This window comes from Zootoca vivipara, chromosome 1 (genome assembly GCF_965207765.1).
Source record: "Zootoca vivipara chromosome 1, rZooViv2.hap1.1, whole genome shotgun sequence".
Classification (NCBI taxonomy): Eukaryota; Metazoa; Chordata; class Lepidosauria; order Squamata; family Lacertidae; genus Zootoca; species Zootoca vivipara.
In genome coordinates, this window is record NC_142582.1 from 97,949,442 (window position 1) to 97,971,152 (window position 21,711).

Below are 21,711 nucleotides of genomic sequence, written 5' to 3' on the forward strand. Positions count from 1 at the left end.
AGCCTGGATGTCCCTGGTTCAAATGTCACCTCCTCCATGATTTCGCTAGGAAGCCACTGTTCTCTCAGTCTTAGGACTCCTCCTCTGTGCACCTAGGATAATAATGCTGATCTAGTGATCACACTGCTAAAGTAGTGACTAGATCAAGGTGTCTTCGGCCTTGCATACTGAATTCTTTAATTATTTTTTATTTTGCAGAATCCGAGTGCATTCTCACAAGCACACATAATCACATTAGAACATAATTTACAGGTGTCTTCGTATGCAAGAAAAAGAATATCTTGAGTAAATTAGCTTACTTCTTTTCCAAATCTAATTAGGGACACACCAGAATTACTTGAAAAATGTCTTGGAAGGACTCACAACTCCTTGGCAACTTTGTCAGCTCTGTATAATATCAGTGTTGGTGCTTAGAAGAGTATATATTAATGCCCATTGTTTTAGTTGCTATTATTTCCTGAATCTGGGCATAACGTCTTTGCTACATCAAAGAGTTCTTCCTAAATTTTCTCTGTGCAACAATGGTTAATTATTCTAGGCTTTTCCATCCCAACACTACTGGTAAGCTCCTTTTCTTCTTTTTGCAAAGACAGCCTAGAAAATGAAACCAGCTACAATAATAATGGGCAATTAAGATTTCAGCCTTCATATGGTCTTGCGTAGCTGTTGGGCTATTCACCTGCTCACTGGCCTCTCAAAGAGCTTTTTCTAGATGAAAGCAATAGGCTGGAAACACTTGGCATGAATAGACAGTATCTGGTTAATGGTGGATTACTACAAGCAATGGAGAAACAGACAACTCTTATAAGCAACTTTTTATTATCTAATGCACACTTAAGGCTGCAATGCCTACCCCCACTTTACCTGGGATAAGCCCACCCCCCTCTCAAACTTCTGAGTAGTCATAAGATTGCACTGTAAGGCTGCAATTCTATGCACACGTGCTTGGAGTAAGTCCCACTGAATTCAGAAGGACTTACTTCTGACTAAGTATGCACTGGCTCAGACTTTGGAAACATTGCAGAAGACTGTAGGGTTAAAATTCTTGCTTTCGTTCTGTAATTTCTTAATGTGCCTTGCGTGCTGCACTGCTTTCTTAGAACTTGGCCAGCATTCTTCCTGAATTAATAATGCTGATATTATGCTGCTATGAAAAGGGGAAATTCGTATAGGTAGGTATAATATAGCATAATGTAGGTATGCTTTATGTTATGAAAATAAGGTGTTGTGCTGTGTATATGTACTGTGTAAATGTAAATGTATGTGTTCTATATGTTAATAAAATATTTTAATAATAATAAAAAGAAAAAAAAGGGAATTTCACTTTCCCAGAACTTTTTATTTTTTATTTTAAAGAAAGCCACATCTCAAAACAGAAAAGGAAAGGAAGCATCAAGGAAGTAAATTCAAATGTTAGCAGCATAATGCAGGAGGCTGGATACCTTCATGTAAGCTAAATTGTTGGGACCAGCCACCAACCTGTCCCCCACACCATGTCACCATGCAAAAATGCAACAGGAACAAGAGAAGCAGTTTAGAAAGCTTCCCACCCCCAAAATGAAAGCAGCAGCAAACATGCTTTGGTTTGAGGGCTATTTGTCACTCTTCATCTAAACCTCTGCTTTTAAAAATAATTATATGGTGGTGATGAACACCAGAAGCTCACAGAGATTCAGAGTGTTATACAAATTCGTGGTAACTTAGATTTAGCCTAGGGTCTAATTGAGCATCTTTGGGGAGTATGTTCCCAAACCGGGGCGCCCCTGCTGAAAAGGCCCTTTCCACTGTAGATAAATAATGTATCTCTGATAGGGAAGATCCCTAGAGAATGGCCTCATACGAATTATGGGCAGGTTGGTATGTGAAGAGATAGATGCTCCTTCAGGTCATTTAGGGCTTTGAAGGTATCAGAAATGAATAGTGAAATAGAGTTTTTTAAAAAATGCTATATACAACTGCATACAACTGGCCATATCAATAAAAATTCTGACAGCCATATTTTGCACTAGTCGAAGCTCTCAAGTTGTCTTCAATAGCAGCCCCATCTATAAGGCATTGCAGTAAACATGTGGTTCAATTAAACTAGGCTGTGCCTTTTGTTGTTGTTTCAGCTTATTATATGTCAGGACAACATCTGTGCAAGAACTCAACATGCAAGCCAACTGATCGATTCTTTTGCCTCCAGATATTTTGCCTTCAAGTTAGGAGTGATGCATGTCAGCTAATGAAGAAGAAATCTGGACATCGGCCCATCACAAATGGGAACAGCAATAATATCTGCTACCAAATGAATTGTCTTCTATGGGCCACAATCAGACATACATGCTACAAATAAGACTGAAAAGCCTGCTCACAGAAACTTTCAGCCTCTTACAGTGAATAATCCTGTATCTGAGGGGAGCTATACCAATCACTGAGATTTGTCTTTAAACCAAGAAATAATGAAATTTGGCGATTTTGCTAATCTCTTCAATATTATGACCTTCTAGGCCCACAGTTTTGTGTCCATGGACATTACAACCCTAGAATGCCTCTAACATTAATTCCATTGCTTTCTCCTCTGCCCTCAACTGTAAGGATGGAGAATGCTATCTGTTGCTTAATCTCTGTGTGTTTGTAGCATGAGAAAGCATGGCTTGGTTCTTTTGTGATCTGGTGCTACGTGTTCTGCAGGCACTTTCCCACAGTGTATATGAGGGATAGCCCCTCCAGATGTTGTTGGACACAATTAACCCTAGGCAGCCATTGGTCAAGAATGGTAGGAGATATGGGCCAACAGCACCTGGATATGGTGTGTTGTCTATATTGTCTACTGGAATACAACCTCTATGCTTTTTCCATCTGGATTGTATGGGCTGGTCAGTGCAAAGAAGAGAATGGTTGGTAGGCAGATATATAGTTCTGCATTTGGTACCAGGAGACCTTTGGTCCTTTCCAAACCAATGACTTGATGATTCTATGATCTCTCTTCAGGCTATTGCAGTTCACTTTAATCTGCCTCAGGGCAATACCTAGCAGACAGGCTCAATTTCCACCAAGCCTGCCAGATAATAATAATTTAAACTTCATTGAGATATTAAAGCCAATCTAATTTTACAGCCTAATTTTCGAATTCATTTCACTGGAGATCTCCTCCAGCATTGGTTATTTATATTAGCGGCACAGTAGCCATTTCTATTCTATATGCAGTAGGCACTGGCGTGTGAACTATAGGGGTATATTTTCAGGTATGGGGACAGTTTCCAGTAGGCAGGCTCATTTCAAGGTTCATTAGGCATTTATTTTGATTGTTGCACATTAGTCAACAGCTTCCTCTTCTCGGGCATTAGCAGAAGCCTTGAACCAGCAAGTAATATGCAGCTTGGGCAGGTGGAAAGTCAGAGGGAAAATTATTAGAATCATTGATGCACAGAGTTACCGTATTAGTTCAAGCCACTATTTTAACCCTGCCTTTCCCCATCCTAATTCCCACATCGTCAGCCCCACCCCCAACGAAGACCCATCCCAGCTGGGGTGTGCATCGTTTGTGAATGAATGCATTGGGGTTACCCCAAAACTGTTGGAATTACAAAAGTGGAGAGAGTTGCTGGCAATCACAAAAGTGAGGAGAATGCCTTTGTATGTCCTGCTTGTGGGCTTCCCATAGACATCTGGGTGGCCAACATTAGGATAGGATGCTGGACTAGGCAGGCCTTTGGCCTGGACCAGCAAGGCTCTTTTTATGTTTGTGCACTCATATCAGATACAGGTAGGTAGCCGTGTTGGTCTGAGTCGAAGCAAAATAAAAAAATTCCTTCAGTAGCAGCCATCAGCAGCCATTAACACCCATCCACAGGTTTACCACTCCCATCAGCCCATCTCCCATTCCCACCCCCCCACCACCCTCTGTATATATATAGGGTCTGACACTTCTGTTTCTAGTGTATCTGAAGAAGTGTGCATGCACACGAAAGCTCATACCAAAATATAAACTTAGTTGGTCTTTAAGCTGCTACTGAAGGAATTTTTTTATTTCATATCAGATAATGTGAGATGTGGCTGTGGCTCTGCAAGAACCTCAGCCACCACATTCCCCCAGACATGGAAATCCATTTAACCCACTGGAACTTAACCTCTCAGTAACTATGGGTAAAGGTAAAGGTAAAGGTAAAGGGACCCCTGATCATTAGGTCCAGTCATGACCGACTCTGGGGTTGCGGCGCTCATCTCGCGTTATTGGCTGAGGGAGCCAGCATACAGCTTCCAGGTAATAATAGTAATAGTAAGAGTAATAGTAATAGTAATAGTAATAATAATTTATTTATACACTGCCCATCTGGCTGGGTTTCCCCAGCCACTCTGGGCGGCTTCCAACAGAAAAATAAAACACAGTAATTTATTAAACATTAAAGGCCTCCCCTAAACAGGGCTGCCTTCAGATGTCTTCTAAAAGTCTGGTAGTTGTTTTTCTCTTTGACATCTGGTGGGAGGGTGTTCCACAGGGCGGGTGCCACTACTGAGAAGGCCCTCTGCCTAGTTCCCTGCAACTTGGCTTCTCGCAATGAGGGAACCGCCAGAAGGCCCTCGGTGCTGGACCTCAGTGTCCGGGCAAAACGATGGAGGTGGAGATGCTCCTTCAGATATACTGGACCGAGGCCATTTAGGTCATGTGGCCAGCATGACAAAGCCGCTTCTGGCGAACCAGAGCAACACACGGAAACGCCGTTTACCTTCCCGCTGTAGCGGTACCTATTTATCTACTTGCACTTTGACATGTTTTCAAACTGCTAGGTTGGCCAGGAGCTGGGACCAAGCAACAGGAGCTCACCTCAACCCGGGGATTCGAACTGCCGACTTTCTGATCGGCAAGCCCTAGGCTCTGTGGCCCACCCGCGTCCTACTATGGGTAGGATCAGACTAAAGCTACAGTCCTAAGGACACTTACCTGTAAGGCTTGATGAACAAAGTAGGACCTCTTTCCAAGAAAATATTCATAGGTAAAACTTTCAGTGGACTAGTAATCTTTGCAAACGCATCCCCAAAATATGATTCTAAGGAGCTGCTGGTGGTTCTCACAAACATGCAGCAGTTTGCTTTAGAGACACCATTAAGCAGAAATGTACCTGAGGTGGCCTTCGCTGTATTATACTTGGAGGCGTGTTTATAGGTTTTATGGTGTTTACAGTACACTTCCAATGAATATATTTTGAAGCAGAATCAGATGCTTGGTGGTTTTCTAAATAATGTTACAGAGGCTGAAGGAGAAGGCATGACTTATTTCTGCCAGCCTGCCAGGCCTTTACATTCAGACAGTTGCAAAGACATCTTCTAAAAAGTTGTGTGTTGTACACTTGAAATAATTAGCTAGTCATGCATATCTCTGCCCCTATAAAATCAATGGGAGGATTTCAGCTACACTGAAAACTATGGCAATTGTTCTATCAGTGTAAGCTTTTCAGCATTCCAGGTGGAAATATTTCCCTTCCCATTCCCCCACATGCTGCTCATCGGGTTCTTCTGACCCACCCAGGACCAATTTCAGGGAGCATGGGGGAGGGAGAGGAAAGGGGTGCAAAGGCCCACTGCACTAACAGAAGTCAGCTAGCGGGACTAGTCAATTGATGTTATATATGAAATTTCTTAATGGACTAGTTGCGTTAAGACTAAAAGCAGATTGGTGGGTGGGGCGGAGCCGTTATACTAGCCTCCTGGTAATTGGATCACTGTTGCTTACTGGAAGGGAGAGGGACAAGGTAGCGAAGAGATCAGTGTGAAGACAGCCCAGCACTCCTGCGTTTCCCTGTCCTAACTTCACAGCTTCCTCCCTGTCTAGCTAGGTAAGCTACAGCACCTCACTTGCTGGAAAGCTAGAAGAGCAGCTCTGCCTCACCTATTCACCCACTTCTGGTTACTTCTATGGGTTTTACCTGACCAATCCATGCTCAGAGTTGACCCACTGAAATCAACGGATTTCAGTTGGTCATAGCTTAGCTGACTGCAAACCAGTGTTGCTATGTATAGATATGGGAGCTGCAAAGAACTCTCAGAAGTTTGGATAAAAGAACAAAAAACATCTGAAGGAGAGAGAAAAATCAATATCGCAACAAGGGTGCTTTGTCTGTTATTTCTAATTTGGATCATTTTCAATCTGTTATGTCTGTAGGGTATGTTGCAATCTTTGCTATAATGTGTGCAATCTTTCTTGTATCTTCTACTCCCTCTTCTCTATAAATCACTCCTTATATACTCTGCAAATAGTTCAGGTGTCTAAACTGTTCTAAATCAAACAATTTCTCTCCCCCTTCTAACTTTTCTAAATTGTCTACCTTGCACATATTCCACAGATCTGCAGTTTTGAGCTGCAAACTCCAGTAAGTGAGCCAGCACTGATAACAGCTCACAGTCCTTTTCTGGCTATGGTCATTGGTTGCATCTGAAGAATGCTTGAAATAAAAAAGGTATAGTATCAAGCTGTTACATCCTATGGTGTTATTACAGGCAATCTAAAGCTATGTTGGGAACAGTTTTGATTTACCCAATTGGGTTTTTAAGGCTGAGATTTTTATCCTTATTTTCCAATGTTTTCTGCAGTGGAAGGAGATAATATTTTGACTAAACAATTGTGCCGAAACAACAACATCCTTTCCTTCCTTTCTGAGTGGAACTGGAACATATTGACATGGCCCCAGACTTTGGGGTCTGGTTGATTCCCAAAGTTGGTTGACTCCAAAGGATACAGAAAGGTGTGTTAGGCTGAGTCAGACTGCAAATATTGCTTTGCTAATATTTGTATATTCAGCATAGATATATGTGCAACTAGGAGAAATTCACATGGAAATGCTGCTGAATTTTCATTAGGGTTTTTTTTTTTTTTTAAAAATGCACACTGATGTGGAAATGTGGGCAACTGAATTTAAGATTGAAAAATGGGAAGCAGAGAGAAACTGCAATTGACTAAATCATCCATTCCTAGTTCAGGGCTGCCTACAACTCCCCAGGATTTCAAACAGGGGCCTTCCTTCGGCATACCTGGGGATACCAGGGATCGAACCTGTGACCTTCTGAATGCGAAACAGATGCTCTACTACCAAGCTATGGACCCTCCTTTATAGACCAGTGCATATTCCAGCTTTGGTGGGGGGTTCTTCCAGTTCCTGAAGTAGATTAGGACCATTGTGAGACCAGCAGAAGCTGTGCAGTTTGTCTTTGGATATGACTAATTGGAAGCACAATTTCAAAATATGTCACTGTCTCTGTCATTGTGAATGTGCTTAACAGAACTGTGACTCTAAGTGTTAAAGAAAAACAAGTCTAAACTATTCACCAACAGGCTCATAATCACGTAATGCGGACAAAACCCTCATAACTGCAGTTGAAATTAATCTCATCATAAAAATGCCTTGCAGTTTTACTAGATGCTCTATAGGCATGGTGTCTCCCTTACTTTAGTTTTCCATTTTTCAGGTCCTTAGTGATGCAGGGCAGAATGTTAACAAAAAAAAAAAAAGCTAGCATTTTTAAAGTGCCATTTAAGAAATCAGCATCTAAACAAACAATTGTACTTTTTTGTCTCTTTGAAGGCTGTTTTGCAAAGCATACTACAGAAGAACAGAAAAGGGGAGGAATCCATAGAGTCATAGAATCCTAGAGTTGGAGGTGACCCAAGGGTCATCTAGTTCAACCCCCTGCAATACAGGAATCCCAGCTAAACCATCCATGACAGATCCAACCTCTGTTTAAAAACCTGCAAGGAACGAGAGTCCACCACCTCTCGTGGGAGTCTGTTCCACTGCTGAACAGCTCCTGCTGTCACAAAGTTTTTCCGAATGTTTAGTCGGAATCTCTTTTCTTGCAACTTGAAGCCATTGGTTTGAGTCCTACCCTCCAGAGCAGGAGAAAACAAGCATGCTCCCTCCTCCATGAGACAGCCCTTGAGATATTTGAAGACGGCTATCATATCTCCTCTCAGTCTCCTCTTTTCCAGGCTGAACATACCCAGTTCCTTCAACTGTTCCTCATAAGGCTGTTTCCAGACCCTTGATCGTCTTGGTTGCCCTCCTCTGCACACGTTTCAGCTTGTCAACATCATTATTAAATTGTGGTGCCCAGAATTGGACACGGTATTCCAAGGGTGGTCTGACTAAGGCATAATAGAGTGGTACTATTAATTCCCTTGATCCGGACACTGTACTTCTGTTGATGCAGCCTAGAATAGCATTAGCTTTTTTTGCTGCTGCATCACACTGTTGACTCACATTAAGTTTGTGGTCCACCAAGACCCCTAGATCAGGCATAGGCAAACTCGGCCCTCCCGATGTTTTGGGACTAGGCCTGCCCTAGATCCTTTTCACATGTACTGCTAGCAGGCCAGGTGTCTCCCATCCTATTTTTGTGAATCTGGTTCTCCCTGCCTGAGTGCAGAACCTTACATTTGTCCCTATTGAAATTCATTTTGTTAGCTTGCGCCCAGTTCTCCGATCTGTTAAGGTCATTTTGAATTCTGATTCTGTCTTCTGCGGCATTAGCCACCCCTCCCAGTTTGGTGTCATCTGCAAATTTGAGGAACACCCCCTCAATTCCTTCACCTAATACTGTAAAGACACTGAACAGCAATGGGCCCAGGACAGAACCCTGCGGCACCCCACTTGTCACTTTTTTTTCAGGATGACGAGGAACCAACCATTAATGAGTACTCTTTGGGTTTGGTCAGTCAACCAGCTACAAATCCACCTGTTACCTCGTTCAACCCACATTTTACCAGCTTCCTCGTGAGAATATCATGGGGGACTTTGTCAAACACCTTACTGAAATCAAGACACACTATGTCCACAACATTTCCCTGATCCACCAAGTTTGTAATTCCATCAAAAAAGGAAAAAGAAGAAGAAGAAAGAAATCAGATTGGTCTGGCATGACTTATTTATGAGAAATCCATGCTGGATCTTATTAATCACAGAATCATTTTCTAAATGCTCACAGACCGACTGTTGAATTTTCTGTTCTAGGACCTTTCCTGGTATCAATGTCAAGCTCACTGGTTGGTAGTTACCCAAGTCTTCCTTTCCCCCCTTTTTGAAGATGGGGACAACATTTTCCTGCCTCTGGTCTGTAGGGACCTCACGTGTTCTCCAAGAATTCTCAAAGATGAGACAAAGGCTCTGAAATTACACCCGCAAGCTCCTTTAGTACCCTTGGATGCAGCTCAACAGGCCCTGGAGATTTGAATTCATTTAAAGTAGCCAGGGGTTCCCTTACTACCTCTTTTCCTGTCTTGGGCTGCAGTTCCCTCCTTACATCATTTATTCTGTTATCACTAGGTTGGGCATCACTTTCCTTTTGGGTGAAGACAGAGGCAAAGTAGGTGTTGAGTAGTTCCGCCTTTTCTCTGCCACCCAACATCATTTCTCTGGTTTTCCCCACACAGAGGACCTACCACTTGCTTGTTCTTCCTTTTACTTCGGACATAGCCAAATAAACCCTTTTTATTCTTTTTAACCTCTCTTGCAAGGCTGAGCTCATTCTGAGCTTTTGTCAGCCTGGCTTTCCCTGTAACTGTTGGCTACTTGTTTATACTCCTCCTTTGTGATTTCCCCTTTCTTCCATTTCTTATACATGCCCTTTCAGCTCATCTGTAAGCTCCTTATACAGCCACACTGGTTTCCTTAGATGCCTCCCACTTTTATTTCTTGTTGGTATTGTCTACATTTGGTATTGTCAACATCATGCTAATGCAATCGTTACATTAGGACCAGCGTTTTGACTTGCCAGACAAAACAACCCCACTGCCCCCCCCTCACTGTTCCAGGGTTATCGTCACCCACTACATAGCCAAATTGGGGGGGGGCACACAGGGGGAGGAGAGGGGGCATGCATGGATAATCAGCAGGCACAATGGCCATGGAATGCTGATTGACTTGGGAGGGCGAGAAGAAACCAGGAGGCAGGAGAATGGAATGGAGTGTCCTGGGAACGGACATGGCTAGAAGGCTGGAACCCTCAGCAGGAATATTCTGCATGGCCACATTTTGCTGCAGGCTCCCACTCACTCAGCGTGTTGGGAATATACTGAATCTAGTTGTTCCAGTCCAAGTTGTAGAAGTAATATGAGCACCGAGGAATGGCGGCAATTTAATTAATCCGACCACCTGTGCAAGCAATTGGGGAAATGGGAAAAGAGGGAATATGAGGCAAGAAACCACAGAAGTGGTGCATATATTTTCCTAATTTTCAGTTCTTTGCCATACCCCTGCAGCTGTTTCATTTACCTACAAAGTACAGTATATGTTGCTTACTCAGTAATCAAGGAGGCCGCCATCAGTTAGCAAGCCTTATTGTACCACTGTGACCTATTATAGTGGTGTTACCAATCAGTGACCAGTATGAGTTTATTTGGCTGCTCAAAAACAAAGAAAGAAAAGCTTTAGCTGCTGATTAAAGTGACAGCTTAAAGCATAAATTTTGGATATCCAGCTACAGCACATAAAAGGGCAAACATATATTTCATTTCACGCTCTTGCCTTTGGATTTTCTGGCTCTCTCCGGCTGTCCTTGGGGAACCACTTTGAATGTAGGCAACAACTGTTACAATGGTTAGAAAGAATTAATCAGTAGTTACAAGGGAAGTGATCAAACGGTAAATAAAATCACCATTGAGGGCTATTTTAACAGTATGCATTTTATGAGTGCTTGGAATCGCTGTATCCGAATACAAAGGGTTTAAGACTGAGCTGGGATTTAAAATTCATCATTTCAAAGTTAGCAGAGAAAACTAAACAATTGGCTCTGAAAGCCTCTATCCTGAGGGTGACAACAAGGATCAAAATGAAATTGCTTTTATTTAGGGTAAAAATAAAATAAAATTATCTCCCTCAAAACTGTGAAGTAGTACAAGGCAACAAATGAATATCCTGTGTTTCAGCAGCCAGGGCGCTTGTGCCTTTGCTCCCTTGGGTGAAAAACAAGGGAGCTGAAAAAAGGTGGGAGGAATTTCAGAAAGTGTTTCTACCTCTCATGCAAGAATGGAGTTACTCACAAGTGGACCTGCAACCAAGTGTTTCAGTATTTTTAAAGGGGGGGAAAGGACATTATAAACTAAAGAATGCTGATCAAAAGACAAGAACTGCTACAAGACACACACACACACACACACACTACACAGCTGTTGGGCTTAGTCACATGGTTACTGCAGCTCCATATTTTGGGGCACTGGTAATTTCCGACGTTTTTAAAAAAAGTAGCAAGGGAAGAAGTCCGGAGAAGAAGCTACATCTTGTGAGACTGTAGTACAGTATATGGTGAGACTGTTCATTTAAGACTAGTTATATCACTGCAAAAGAGTGGCACTGTGGTCTAAACCACTGAGCCTCTTGGGCTTGCTGATCAGAACGTCGGCGGTTTGAATCCCAACAACAGAGTGAGCTTCCGTTGCTCTGTCCCACCTCCTGCCAACCTAGCAGTTCGAAAGTATACCAGTGCAAGTAGATAAATAGGTACTGCTGTGGTGGGAAGGTAAATGATGTTTCCGTGCGCTCTGGTTTCTGTCATGGTGTTCCGTTGCACCAGAAGCGGTTTAGTCATGCTGGCCACATGACCCGGAAAGCTGTCTGTGGACAAACACCAGCTCCCTTGGCCTGAAAGCGAGATGAACGCCACAACCCCTTGGTCGCCTTTGACTGGACTTAACCGTCCAGGGGTCCTTTACCTTTCTTTACCTTTACATTACTTCTTGTAGCTGATGATGGACTGGTAAAGCTCAAGGAGTGGAGGGGAGCGTGCAGCAGAAACCATCTTGTGAGTGTGCTGAACATAATAAAGTATATAGGCCAGGTATGGACAATCGTGTTTCACTGCCTGAGGTGAAATGGCAAAGTGCTGGCCCCTTGTTCTCCCTGCTGCCAAAGCTTCGTTTACCAGGGTTGTGAGGCAGCTTCCGACAAGATTTCAAAGAGGGGGAGGCAGGGCAAGCTGGGTGGGCTTACCCTGATGATAGGCCTACAACTTCATAAGGTCTACATTTCAGTGAGAGTTGCCATTCGAGATCTACCCATAGCACATGACAGAGATTTCAAGTGGAGCAGGGATAAGAGGCAGCTCAGTCTGGGCACTTCCTGTTGTGTATTGAGACAAATGATTTTATATCTGTATTACTGAAATATACTCGGAGTCGAGAGTGAATTTCATGCTCTTTATTCAGCTCATAGTCATCAAGGAGGAGAAGAGAAGACGAATGGCTCTTTTCCCAAAACCATCTGCTTATATACATTGTTTACACAATGGGCCTTGCGTGATTGGCTACTTCAGGGCTACACCTGTGGGCCAATTATATTGTGGATTGACTTCTGCCTGCAGCCTGATTGGCTGCTCCTACAGGCCAATCAGGTAGCAGATTCACTTCTGCCAGCCGCCTGATTGGCTGCTCCAGCAGGCCAATCAGGTTGCGGATTCACTTCCACCTGGAGTTGGATTGGGTAGCTCCCGCTGATTCTGAATCCTATTGTTCTAGGATTCAGCTCAGTACATAACACCCCTCCCCTCTAAGTTCCAGTCCTGCCCGGGAAGTTGCATTCGTAGTCCCCAAGGTCTGCTGGCCGCCTCCGTGTGCGTTGTGGCCTGGGGTGTTCCTTGGTCAGGGGTTCTGGTTCTGGCTCGTGTTCCGAGGCTGCTGGCTGTGCCGGGGCTGTCTGGTCTGGCGCCACTGAACCACTAGGTTGTAGCTCTGGTTCCGGTGTCCTTCCAGCCTCGGGGCGCCCCTCTGTGCCTACTGCTTCTGCTTCCCCTGCCCACCCCTCTCGCTCTACAGGCCTCACTGCCCTGCTGTCCCCTTGGGACCCCTCTGTCCCGCTCTCCTCCCGGGTTCCTCCTGGGAATCGTCGCCGTAGCTGGTCGCAGTGGCGGCGCCAACATTGCCCCCCTTCCGTTTGTACCTCGTACGACACGGGACCGGTCACCTTGGTGACTGTGGCGGGTACCCATGCTGGGCCTGCCCCAAAATTCTTTGCATACACTGGGTCCTGGGCCACAAATGTCCGGGGGTTCCTGCCTTTCCCCACCACTACCTCATCCTGAGCTCTGTCGGGGTGAAGTCGGTCCAGTCTAGTTGCAAGGCGCCGGCCCATTAGTAATTCAGCTGGGCTCCGGCCCGTCGTTGTGCTTGGGGTGCTGTGCTGTGCTAGAAGAAATGCGGCAAGGCGGTATTCCCAGTCCCCTTGTGTCATGCGGCGGAGGCTGTCCTTGGTGGTCCGCACCATGCGCTCCGCTTGGCCATTGGTGGCAGGGTGGAATGGTGCTGAGCGGATGTGGCGGATGGCGTTCTGCGCTGTGAAGGTCTGGAACTCCTCTGACGTGAATGCGGTTCCATTGTCCGAGACGAGGGTGTCAGGGAGCCCGTGGGTCGCAAACAGCTTACGTAGTACCCGGATGGCTGCCGCCGTAGAAGTGGATGGTACCAGTGCGACCTCCAGCCATTTGGTGTAGGAATCCACCACTATGAAGAATGTTTTTCCCTGGAAGGGGCCAGCGAAGTCCACGTGCAAGCGTGACCATGGATGTCGGGCGGACTCCCAGGGCTGGACTGGGGCCCTTGGGGGATCCGGGCGGGATTCTTGGCAGGTCTGGCAGTGTTGGACCCAGGCCTCTATCTCTCTGTCAATCCCCGGCCACCACACATAACTCCTGGCAAGGGCCTTCATCCTCACTACCCCTGGGTGTGTCTCGTGTAGGGCTGTGAGGACCCTTTTGCGGAGGGGCTGGGGAACAACAACCCTGCTTCCCCATAACAGGCACCCCTTGTGGGCCGACAGTTCATGTTTGCGGTTTGTGTAGCCAGCGAATTCTGGCCCGGGGCTGCTGCTGGGCCATCCTCGCCACACCCAGTCCAGGACCCGGGAGATGACCCTATCTTTTGTGGAATGGTGCGCAACTTCTTGTGCCTGAATGGGTCGGTCGGGAAGCAGCTCCAGGGTCATAACCTCTTGCGCAGGCGCTGGGTCGGGGCCTGTTTCTGGTAGTGGTAGCCTGCTGAGGGCGTCTGCGTGGCCCATCGCCTTCCCAGGGCGGTGGATTAGTGCATACTGGTAGCCGGCAAGGAAAATTGACCACCTGAGGACACGTGGAGACAACACTTGGGGGGTCTGCTTCTCAGGGGCAAACAGGCCAAGCAACGGCTTGTGGTCCGTCACTATGGTAAAGGGCCGCCCGTACAAGAAATCATGGAATTTTTTTACGCCCTTCACGATTGCCAGACCCTCCTTGTCAATCTGTGAGTAGTTTCGTTCGGCTGCAGCAAGCGCCTGGGAGAAGTATGCCACCGGCACCTCTCTTCCATCCGGGAGTTGGTGTCCCAGGACAGCGCCGATGCCATAGGGAGAGGCGTCGCATGCCAGCACCACTGGCAGCCTCTCGTCGAAGTGTGCTAAGACCGAGTTCGAGACGAGCAAGTCCTTGACTGCCTGGAATGCGGCCCTTTGTCGCTGGCCCCACACCCAAGGGGCCCTTTTATCTAGGAGTCTGTGTAGGGGCTCCGCTACCGCTGCCTTATGGGGAAGGAAGGCATGGTAAAAGTTCAATAGTCCCAAGAATGACTGAAGTTCGGGCTTGCTCTTGGGCGCTGGGGCCTCACAAATGGCCCGTACCTTGTCACCGGTTGGATGGACCCCTTCTGCGTCCACCTTAAATCCCAGAAAGTCCACCTGCGGCACTCCCAGTAAACACTTTTCCCGCTTCACCTTGAGGCCCGCCGTCTGGAAACGGTGCAGGACGGAGCGGAGGCGGTCCTCAAATTCCTCTGGTGTGGGCCCGGCGATCAGTACATCATCGAAGAAGGGGGTGACGCCAGGAATCCCTTTAAGGAGAGAGTCCATTAGATTCTGGAATATGCCTGGTGCCACGCTAACGCCAAATTGCAGCCGCTTTACTCTGAATGCCCCTCTGTGCGTCACAATCGTCTGAGCCTCTGCTGTGGCTTCGTCCACAGGCAACTGTTGATACGCTTGGGCCAAGTCCAGTTTGCCAAAGATTTTTGACCCAGCCAGGGTGGCGAGGACATGGCTGACCACTGGCACTGGGTATGCATGGGCCGTGAGAGCCTTGTTTATGGTGCATTTGTAGTCTGCACAGATGCGGACCGAACCGTTAGGCTTGACGGGTGTGACAATTGGAGTTTCCCAGGGGGCGTTGGGCACCGGCTCCAGCACTCCTTGCTCCACGAACCGGTCCAATTCCTCGTCTATGCGGGGTTTCAGGGCGAACGGGACCCGGCGGGCCTTGTGCCTGATGGGTCGTACAGCGGGGTCTAGCTGTAGGGCAATGGGGGGTCCTGTATATCGTCCCAATGCCCCATCGAAAACCCCTGGAAACTCTTTGCATATGGCGTCCACGTCCACTTGTAAGCTAGTGCGGTTCACCCCGGTAACGGCTAGCCCCAGAGGTCCAAACCATGCCAGTCCCAGTAAGCTAACGTAGGGGCCCTTAACTACCAGCAAGTCCAATTGTTGCTTTCGCCCTCGATATTGCACCCTGAAGGTCCCCACCCCCATAGTAGGGACCTTACGTTTCTGGAAGTCCCGGAGGGTGAATGGGGCCGGCCTTAGTTTGGGACCCCCATTAGGGCACAGTTCCCTTAATGTTCGGGCCGAGATTATGTATAGAGTTGAACCCGTGTCCAGCTCCATGCGGCATGGGGCTCCCTCTATCTGTACCTCTATATAAATTTTTTCTGTGCTGGGATGGGGCAACTGGAATACCTGGTAGTCCGTGATCTCCGTTGAGTTGCCTTGGTGCATGGTGCCGTGTGACCTGGGGCTCCTGGGTCGGTCATCTGATGCTTGTCGACGGGTGAGTCGAGCCCGACACACCCGGGCGATGTGTCCCAATTTTCTGCACTGCCTGCACTCTGCGTTGCGGAAACGACAGGTCCTCCTCTCGTGGTTCTCCCCGCAGCTTGCACAGTTCCCTCCTTCTCGTCGAGGCTGCTGTGGTGTGTGTGCTGCTTGAGTGCGCCGCTGTACTCGGTGTACTTCCTCCCTGTCAGATTCGGATTCGTCGGTGAGGTCTTCGTGGTAGACCCTCGGTTGGGATGGCGGGGCCGGTCGTGCCTCTTGCGTTGACCTCTCGGCGGCTTCGGTTGCCAGGGCTTCCTCCAGAGCAATCTGGAACGTGAGGTCTTTTTTGGCGTAGAGGCGTCGTTGCAACATCTCGTCCCTCAGGCCACCGACGAGGCGGTCACGAAGCATGTTCTCCAATTCTGAGAAGTTGCATAACCGGGCGGCTTGGCGGAGGGAGGTCACAAACCCAGTTATGGTTTCCCCCGGGGCTTGCCGCTTTGTGTAGAAGGCATTTCGGCAAGCTACCACCGAGGGCTGTGGTGAGAAGTGCTCCTTCAGCCGTTCCATTATTGTTTTGTAAGAGACGGTAGCGACATCTCTAGGTGCAAGGAGAGCCCGGGCGATTTCAAACGTCTCCTCTCCACAGACGCTGAAGAATGTCGCCCTCTTCATGGCATCGTTGGTGACTTCTTTCGCTTGCAGGAGGAAGTTGAAACGGGCGGCGTACCCTTCCCAGTCTCCTGATGCTGGTTTGAATGGCGAGAAGCTGCTGTCGGTTGCCATTCTGGGTTCCTTGGGTCCTAGAGCTGAAGCCTGGATGCACGGTGCGATGCAGCAGTGCAGCAGGTGGCGGTGCTGCGGTGCAGTGCGTGGTGGCGGTCAGCTCAGCAGGATCCCACCTTCGTCGCCAGTGAAATATACTCGGAGTCGAGAGTGAATTTCATGCTCTTTATTCAGCTCATAGTCATCAAGGAGGAGAAGAGAAGACGAATGGCTCTTTTCCCAAAACCATCTGCTTATATACATTATTTACACAATGGGCCTTGCGTGATTGGCTACTTCAGGGCTACACCTGTGGGCCAATTATATTGTGGATTGACTTCTGCCTGCAGCCTGATTGGCTGCTCCTACAGGCCAATCAGGTAGCAGATTCACTTCTGCCAGCCGCCTGATTGGCTGCTCCAGCAGGCCAATCAGGTTGCGGATTCACTTCCACCTGGAGTTGGATTGGGTAGCTCCCGCTGATTCTGAATCCTATTGTTCTAGGATTCAGCTCAGTACATAACAATTACTATTGTCTGTATTTGCATTAGGGTAAAGTAACAGCCTTTTGGTTCCAGAAGGTTCATTTAAGCTGCTGTATTTGGAACCTCTGTCTTATTGGTTCCCTCCAAAAGGCAGCACTGTGATTGCCTGATATTGTTCCCTTCCAAAATGTATCCCTTTCTAGCTAGTCCCCTGTCCCTATAAATGTAGCTTTCCTCTCCTCAGAGCTCAGTCTTGTTTGCTTTAATAAAGAAGGGTATACTAGAGAATATACTGTCTCCAGTATATTATGTCAAGAGAGCTGAAATCACGAACCTCATGTCACAACACTTCCCATAGACATTCCTGGGGGAAAGCTTGGGAGTAGCAGGTCTGTTGCCATGCCAGGGCCGGCTCTAGGCCCGCCTCTGTTGGCGCGGGGTGCCAGGGCACCAGGCCACTAGGGGCGCCGCTGCACCCGCTGAGAGGCGCAGCTGAGGCTGCCCCAGGCGTGCCTCCGCTGTTCAGTGGCTTCAGGCCGCTCTACGGAGGCGCGGGGCCGCCTCCGTCGTGCGCAGGGGCGGCGCAACAGGGGGTGGGCAGCACCTCCTGGCCCAGGGCCGGCCCTACGGCAGGCTGGGTGGCGCAGTGCAGCTGCGCCCGCCTGCCCGCCGCACCGGGAAACGGGGTGGGAGGGGCGCCGGAGGGATCCGACGCGCCAGGGCGCCGGGCATGCTTAAGACGGCCCTGTGCCATGCTATTGTAAACCCACTGCTGTGTATCAGTTTAACAAGGCTGCACATGCTCAGCAGAAGAGTTGAGGCAGGGAGCAACCACCATTATGGACAAGTAACTTGTTACTTCAGAATAATATGGCTGATGCCTGTTGTCTCCTTTTGGTAACGCTCTGCATACTTAAAAGCAGCTGAGTAATGAGGTTTTGCTGAAAGTTTTAAATTGAGTTATGAATTTCTCCAACACTGTAAGTTCCTTGTGTGTTGATGTTTTATAGTTTAAAGGGCTGCAAGTTTAAGTTCCCGAGTGCCAGCCCGTTTGAGAGAACCACTGCGGAGCTGAGGTGAAGGAAAAGAGACATTTCCCTCTCTAGCCAGCACAAAGGTCAAGCTTCAGAAAGACACTACCAGAAAGACAGAACTTGGGAGGACACTTATGTAAATTACATCATTTATGTAAAATCCTTCTTTATGCACTGATTTTTGATGTTTGAGAGCTTTATGCATAAGTCCTTTGCTATGAGTCCCTTCAGAGACCCCAAACAGAACACTTTGGTGAACAAAAGAATCAACAAATCATTTTTTTTAAATAAAAAAGTAGACTGTTTTTCAATCCTGCACGATCCACACAGCTTGGTAAAACTGCAAAGCTGCAGGTCCACCTGGAATAATTTGCCTCAGACCAACAGAAAACAAGGGACCTCCTGCATACCTGTCAACTGCTCCAGGACACCCCATTTTATCTTCCAAGAGGACAGCATCCCAAATGGCTGTTGTGATCTTGCGTGATTTCAGGCTGCCCTTTTCCCATGCACGGTGCCCCCAAACATGTGAGCAAGATTGCTGCCCCGAAAAAGTGCTTTTGGGGCTCTGTGCCTGAAAAATCACAAGGGGGGGGGCACGTGATCTTATGCAGGTCACGTGACTTGCACAGGAGTGCGTCGCTGGAAGATGCTGTCCCAGTTTGGGGCTGCTTCATGTTGCTCTTAGTTCCTGCGCATATCGTTGGCCACTAAAGGTGAGAAGGGGATGACAGAGGACGAGATGGTTGGACAGTGTTCTCAAAGCTACCAACATGAGTCTGACCAAACTGCGGGAGGCAGTGGAAGACAGGAGTGCCTGGCGTGCTATGGTCCATGGAGTCACGAAGAGTCGGGCACGACTAAACAACAGGATTTCCAGGCAAGGTGGCAATGGAGAGCAACTTTACGTGGCAGTTGCGACAGGAAAAGGCGTAGGGAGGACTCCTTCTTGAGTGAGTGCCGGAGAAGGGCAGCAGCAGGCCACAAGCAAAAGACCTGTGTGACCCAGCCACAGGAAGCAGAAAGAAGCTCTGTCAGAAGGAATTTGGAGGAGTTGCTCAAGAAAAATACAACCTGGTCCCTGAAAAAACAAAGCACATCTATCGTTCTGCTTGATCCCAGGGCAAGGAGGAGCTGCCAGTGAGAATTTGTAGCTCATGCATGTAACTCTTCTCACATATGCCCCCCCTCGTCTTGTAAATGCATGCATGGGTCCTTTTAGGGAGCAGCAGCAGCAGGGACCCCAATGTCATACCTGCACCAGACCCCATAAACCCTCTGGGTGCCCTACAAAGCTGTGAGGGTGTGCACCAAAGTCACTTCTCCCCCAGGGTGCTATTTACCCCAAGACTGGCTCTGCGTGCAACCATGCTAATAGTACCCATCAGACTAGGATCATAAATGGGAACACAGACTTGTTTTTGATAGATGAATCAGTCTATTTTTCTTCCACCTCCCAATTGTTTTATTGATTTAGAGAACAGAAAGTCTAATCCTAATTTACATGGCATCTCTTTCTTCTGATCTCTCAGGTATCCCCCTCCCTACACCAAAGATGAAACAAACCAATTTTGACTTTGAATCCAGAAGCCACTGTGACAGTCAAGTAAGCATCAACTAATCAATTTTCCTGTGCAAAACTGATTTTTTTTTATTTGCTTTAAACAAACATCACTGCACTTTGTTGACACAATTAAATGTTTTCTGTTATGCTGTCTATCTAGCTCCCACACCCTAGGGAGTAGGTAAAAGCTACTCAATAAATAAAATCATCACAGCACATGTGCTCCTGCATCAAATTAAATATTTTTCTCCTTAATCCTACCACCAGCAGCTGTTAGGTATCATGGCATAATGCACATGGCCTAAATAATTAGGCAGACTAAGGCAGTTCAGATGCCTCTGCTGAATGCTGAATACAGTCCCTCTCTCCAAGGACGCTGACTTATGTGCTGTTGAAAGGAATCCTCCTCATGCAAATGAATAGCTTCAGGAAGGAAAACAGCATTTCAAAGCAGGGTTTTCTGACGCTGGGCTAACCAACATTAAAATGGGAAAGACTGTGCAGGCAAGCTAAATAGGGATTTTGTGCGAGAATCTTTTCTTCCTCCAATCCTGTCCTCAAGTTGAGGCCAATTAATCTTTTGGAACAAATGACAGTAATTTCTTTTCTGCCTCCTCTCCGCGTTTCAACCCTGGCATTTGCTTTATCACTCATACCATCAATATAAGTATGTTTTAATGGAAGTTTCCAACAAATAAATAAAGATGAAAAGAAAGGAATGGCAAAGAAATGTGTGTGTTTCTTCATAATTGGGCATGCTGAAATGCAACAGTAAACTCTGAATGATATACAACTCTTTTATAGGATGTGCAAAAATAAATAGGCATAGCTCGTCTCTCTCTCTCTCTCTCTTTTGCCATGGGAGTTTATGGATCGTTTCCATTAAGAGCGGCTGTCCAGCTCCATTTTGTTTTTATATCCTATTTAATTCCTTCACAAGCAGGGAAAGACAAAGGCATTCAGTCTTGTTCTGACGCTGCCACTCCACAGACATCATTTCCACACTGGAATGATCAAAACAGATTAAAAAGGACTTCTAAAACACCAATTAGCATAATTTAGTAAAAACCATCTAACTACATGTTTTATAAACCTGCCCATTAAAACAACAAAACAGATTCTTGCACTAAGGCAGCATGATTCATCTTTACTCATTGTAATAGAAGCTGACTGACTTCATTATGAATGGCGGGGTGGCAGTTTTATATGCAAGACATGTGCGTGTTCTCAAGCAGGCGCCTCTAACTGGGGGAGAAGAAAAATACCACCTGTGCAATTCATGCACTGCTGGGCTAATATTAATTTGCCATTATAATCATGGGCACAAAAACTGTTATTATCTAACTAACACAGTCAGGCTACTGTGAGCTCCGTGGGCACACAACTTGGCAATACATACGTGACATCAACCTGACCCATTGTGTGTTGCTTGCAGGGGCTTCCAGTAGATGGAGAAGAGAAGGTTAAGGGGTGATACGATAGCCATGTTCAAATATATAAAAGGATGTCATATAGAGGAGGGAGAAAGGTTGTTTTCTGCTGCTCCAGAGAAGCGGACACAGAGCAATGGATTCAAACTACAAGAAAGAAGATTCCACCTAAACATTAGGAAGAACTTCCTGACAGTAAGAGCTGTTCGGCAGTGGAATTTGCTACCAAGGAGTGTGGTGAAGTCTCCTTCTGTGGAGGTCTTTAAACAGAGGCTTGGCAGGCATATGTCAAAAATGTTTTGATGGTGTTTCCTGCTTGGCAGGGGGTTGGACTGGATGGCCCTTGTGGTCTCTCCCAACTCTATGATTCTATGTATGCATGGGACTTCCCCTCCTTGGGCTGCTTATTGCCAGGGTTGGCTAGTTAGTCTAGGGGCACCATCATGTAGGATGCTGTGCACAGACCATTTTCAATAGGTGTGCAGGCATGCTAAAGACATTGGCTCCCAGTACGTTCCCAAGCACAATTTCAAAGTGTTGGTGCTGACCTTTAAAGCCCTAAATGGCCTCTGCCCAATATAACTAAAGGAACGTCTCCACCCCTATCATTCAGCCTGGACACTGAGGTCCAGTTCC

General features: G+C 46.9%; 1 protein-coding gene across 1 annotated transcript; it reads right to left on the minus strand.

The window, feature by feature from the left end:
* Nucleotides 1-14,036: 14,036 nt before the first annotated feature.
* LOC148687686 (uncharacterized) lies at nt 14,037-16,587 on the minus strand. The gene is made up of 2 exons (XM_088671312.1): nt 15,720-16,587; nt 14,037-14,818 (listed from the first exon to the last, which is right to left on the minus strand). Exons 1-2 carry the CDS (start codon nt 16,581-16,583, stop codon nt 14,780-14,782), a joined length of 903 nt encoding a protein of 300 aa, XP_088527438.1. The 5' UTR covers nt 16,584-16,587; the 3' UTR covers nt 14,037-14,779.
* Nucleotides 16,588-21,711: the final 5,124 nt, after the last annotated feature.

Bases quoted from the DNA above. Each gene is read 5' to 3' on its own strand.
- LOC148687686 (XM_088671312.1), bottom strand. From the start codon at position 16,583: ATGGCAACCGACAGCAGCTTCTCGCCATTCAAACCAGCATCAGGAGAC. The intron at 14,819-15,719 runs GTATTCCAGTTG...CTCTCCTTAAAG, and splicing joins CGGAGATCACGGACTACCAG to GGATTCCTGGCGTCACCCCC.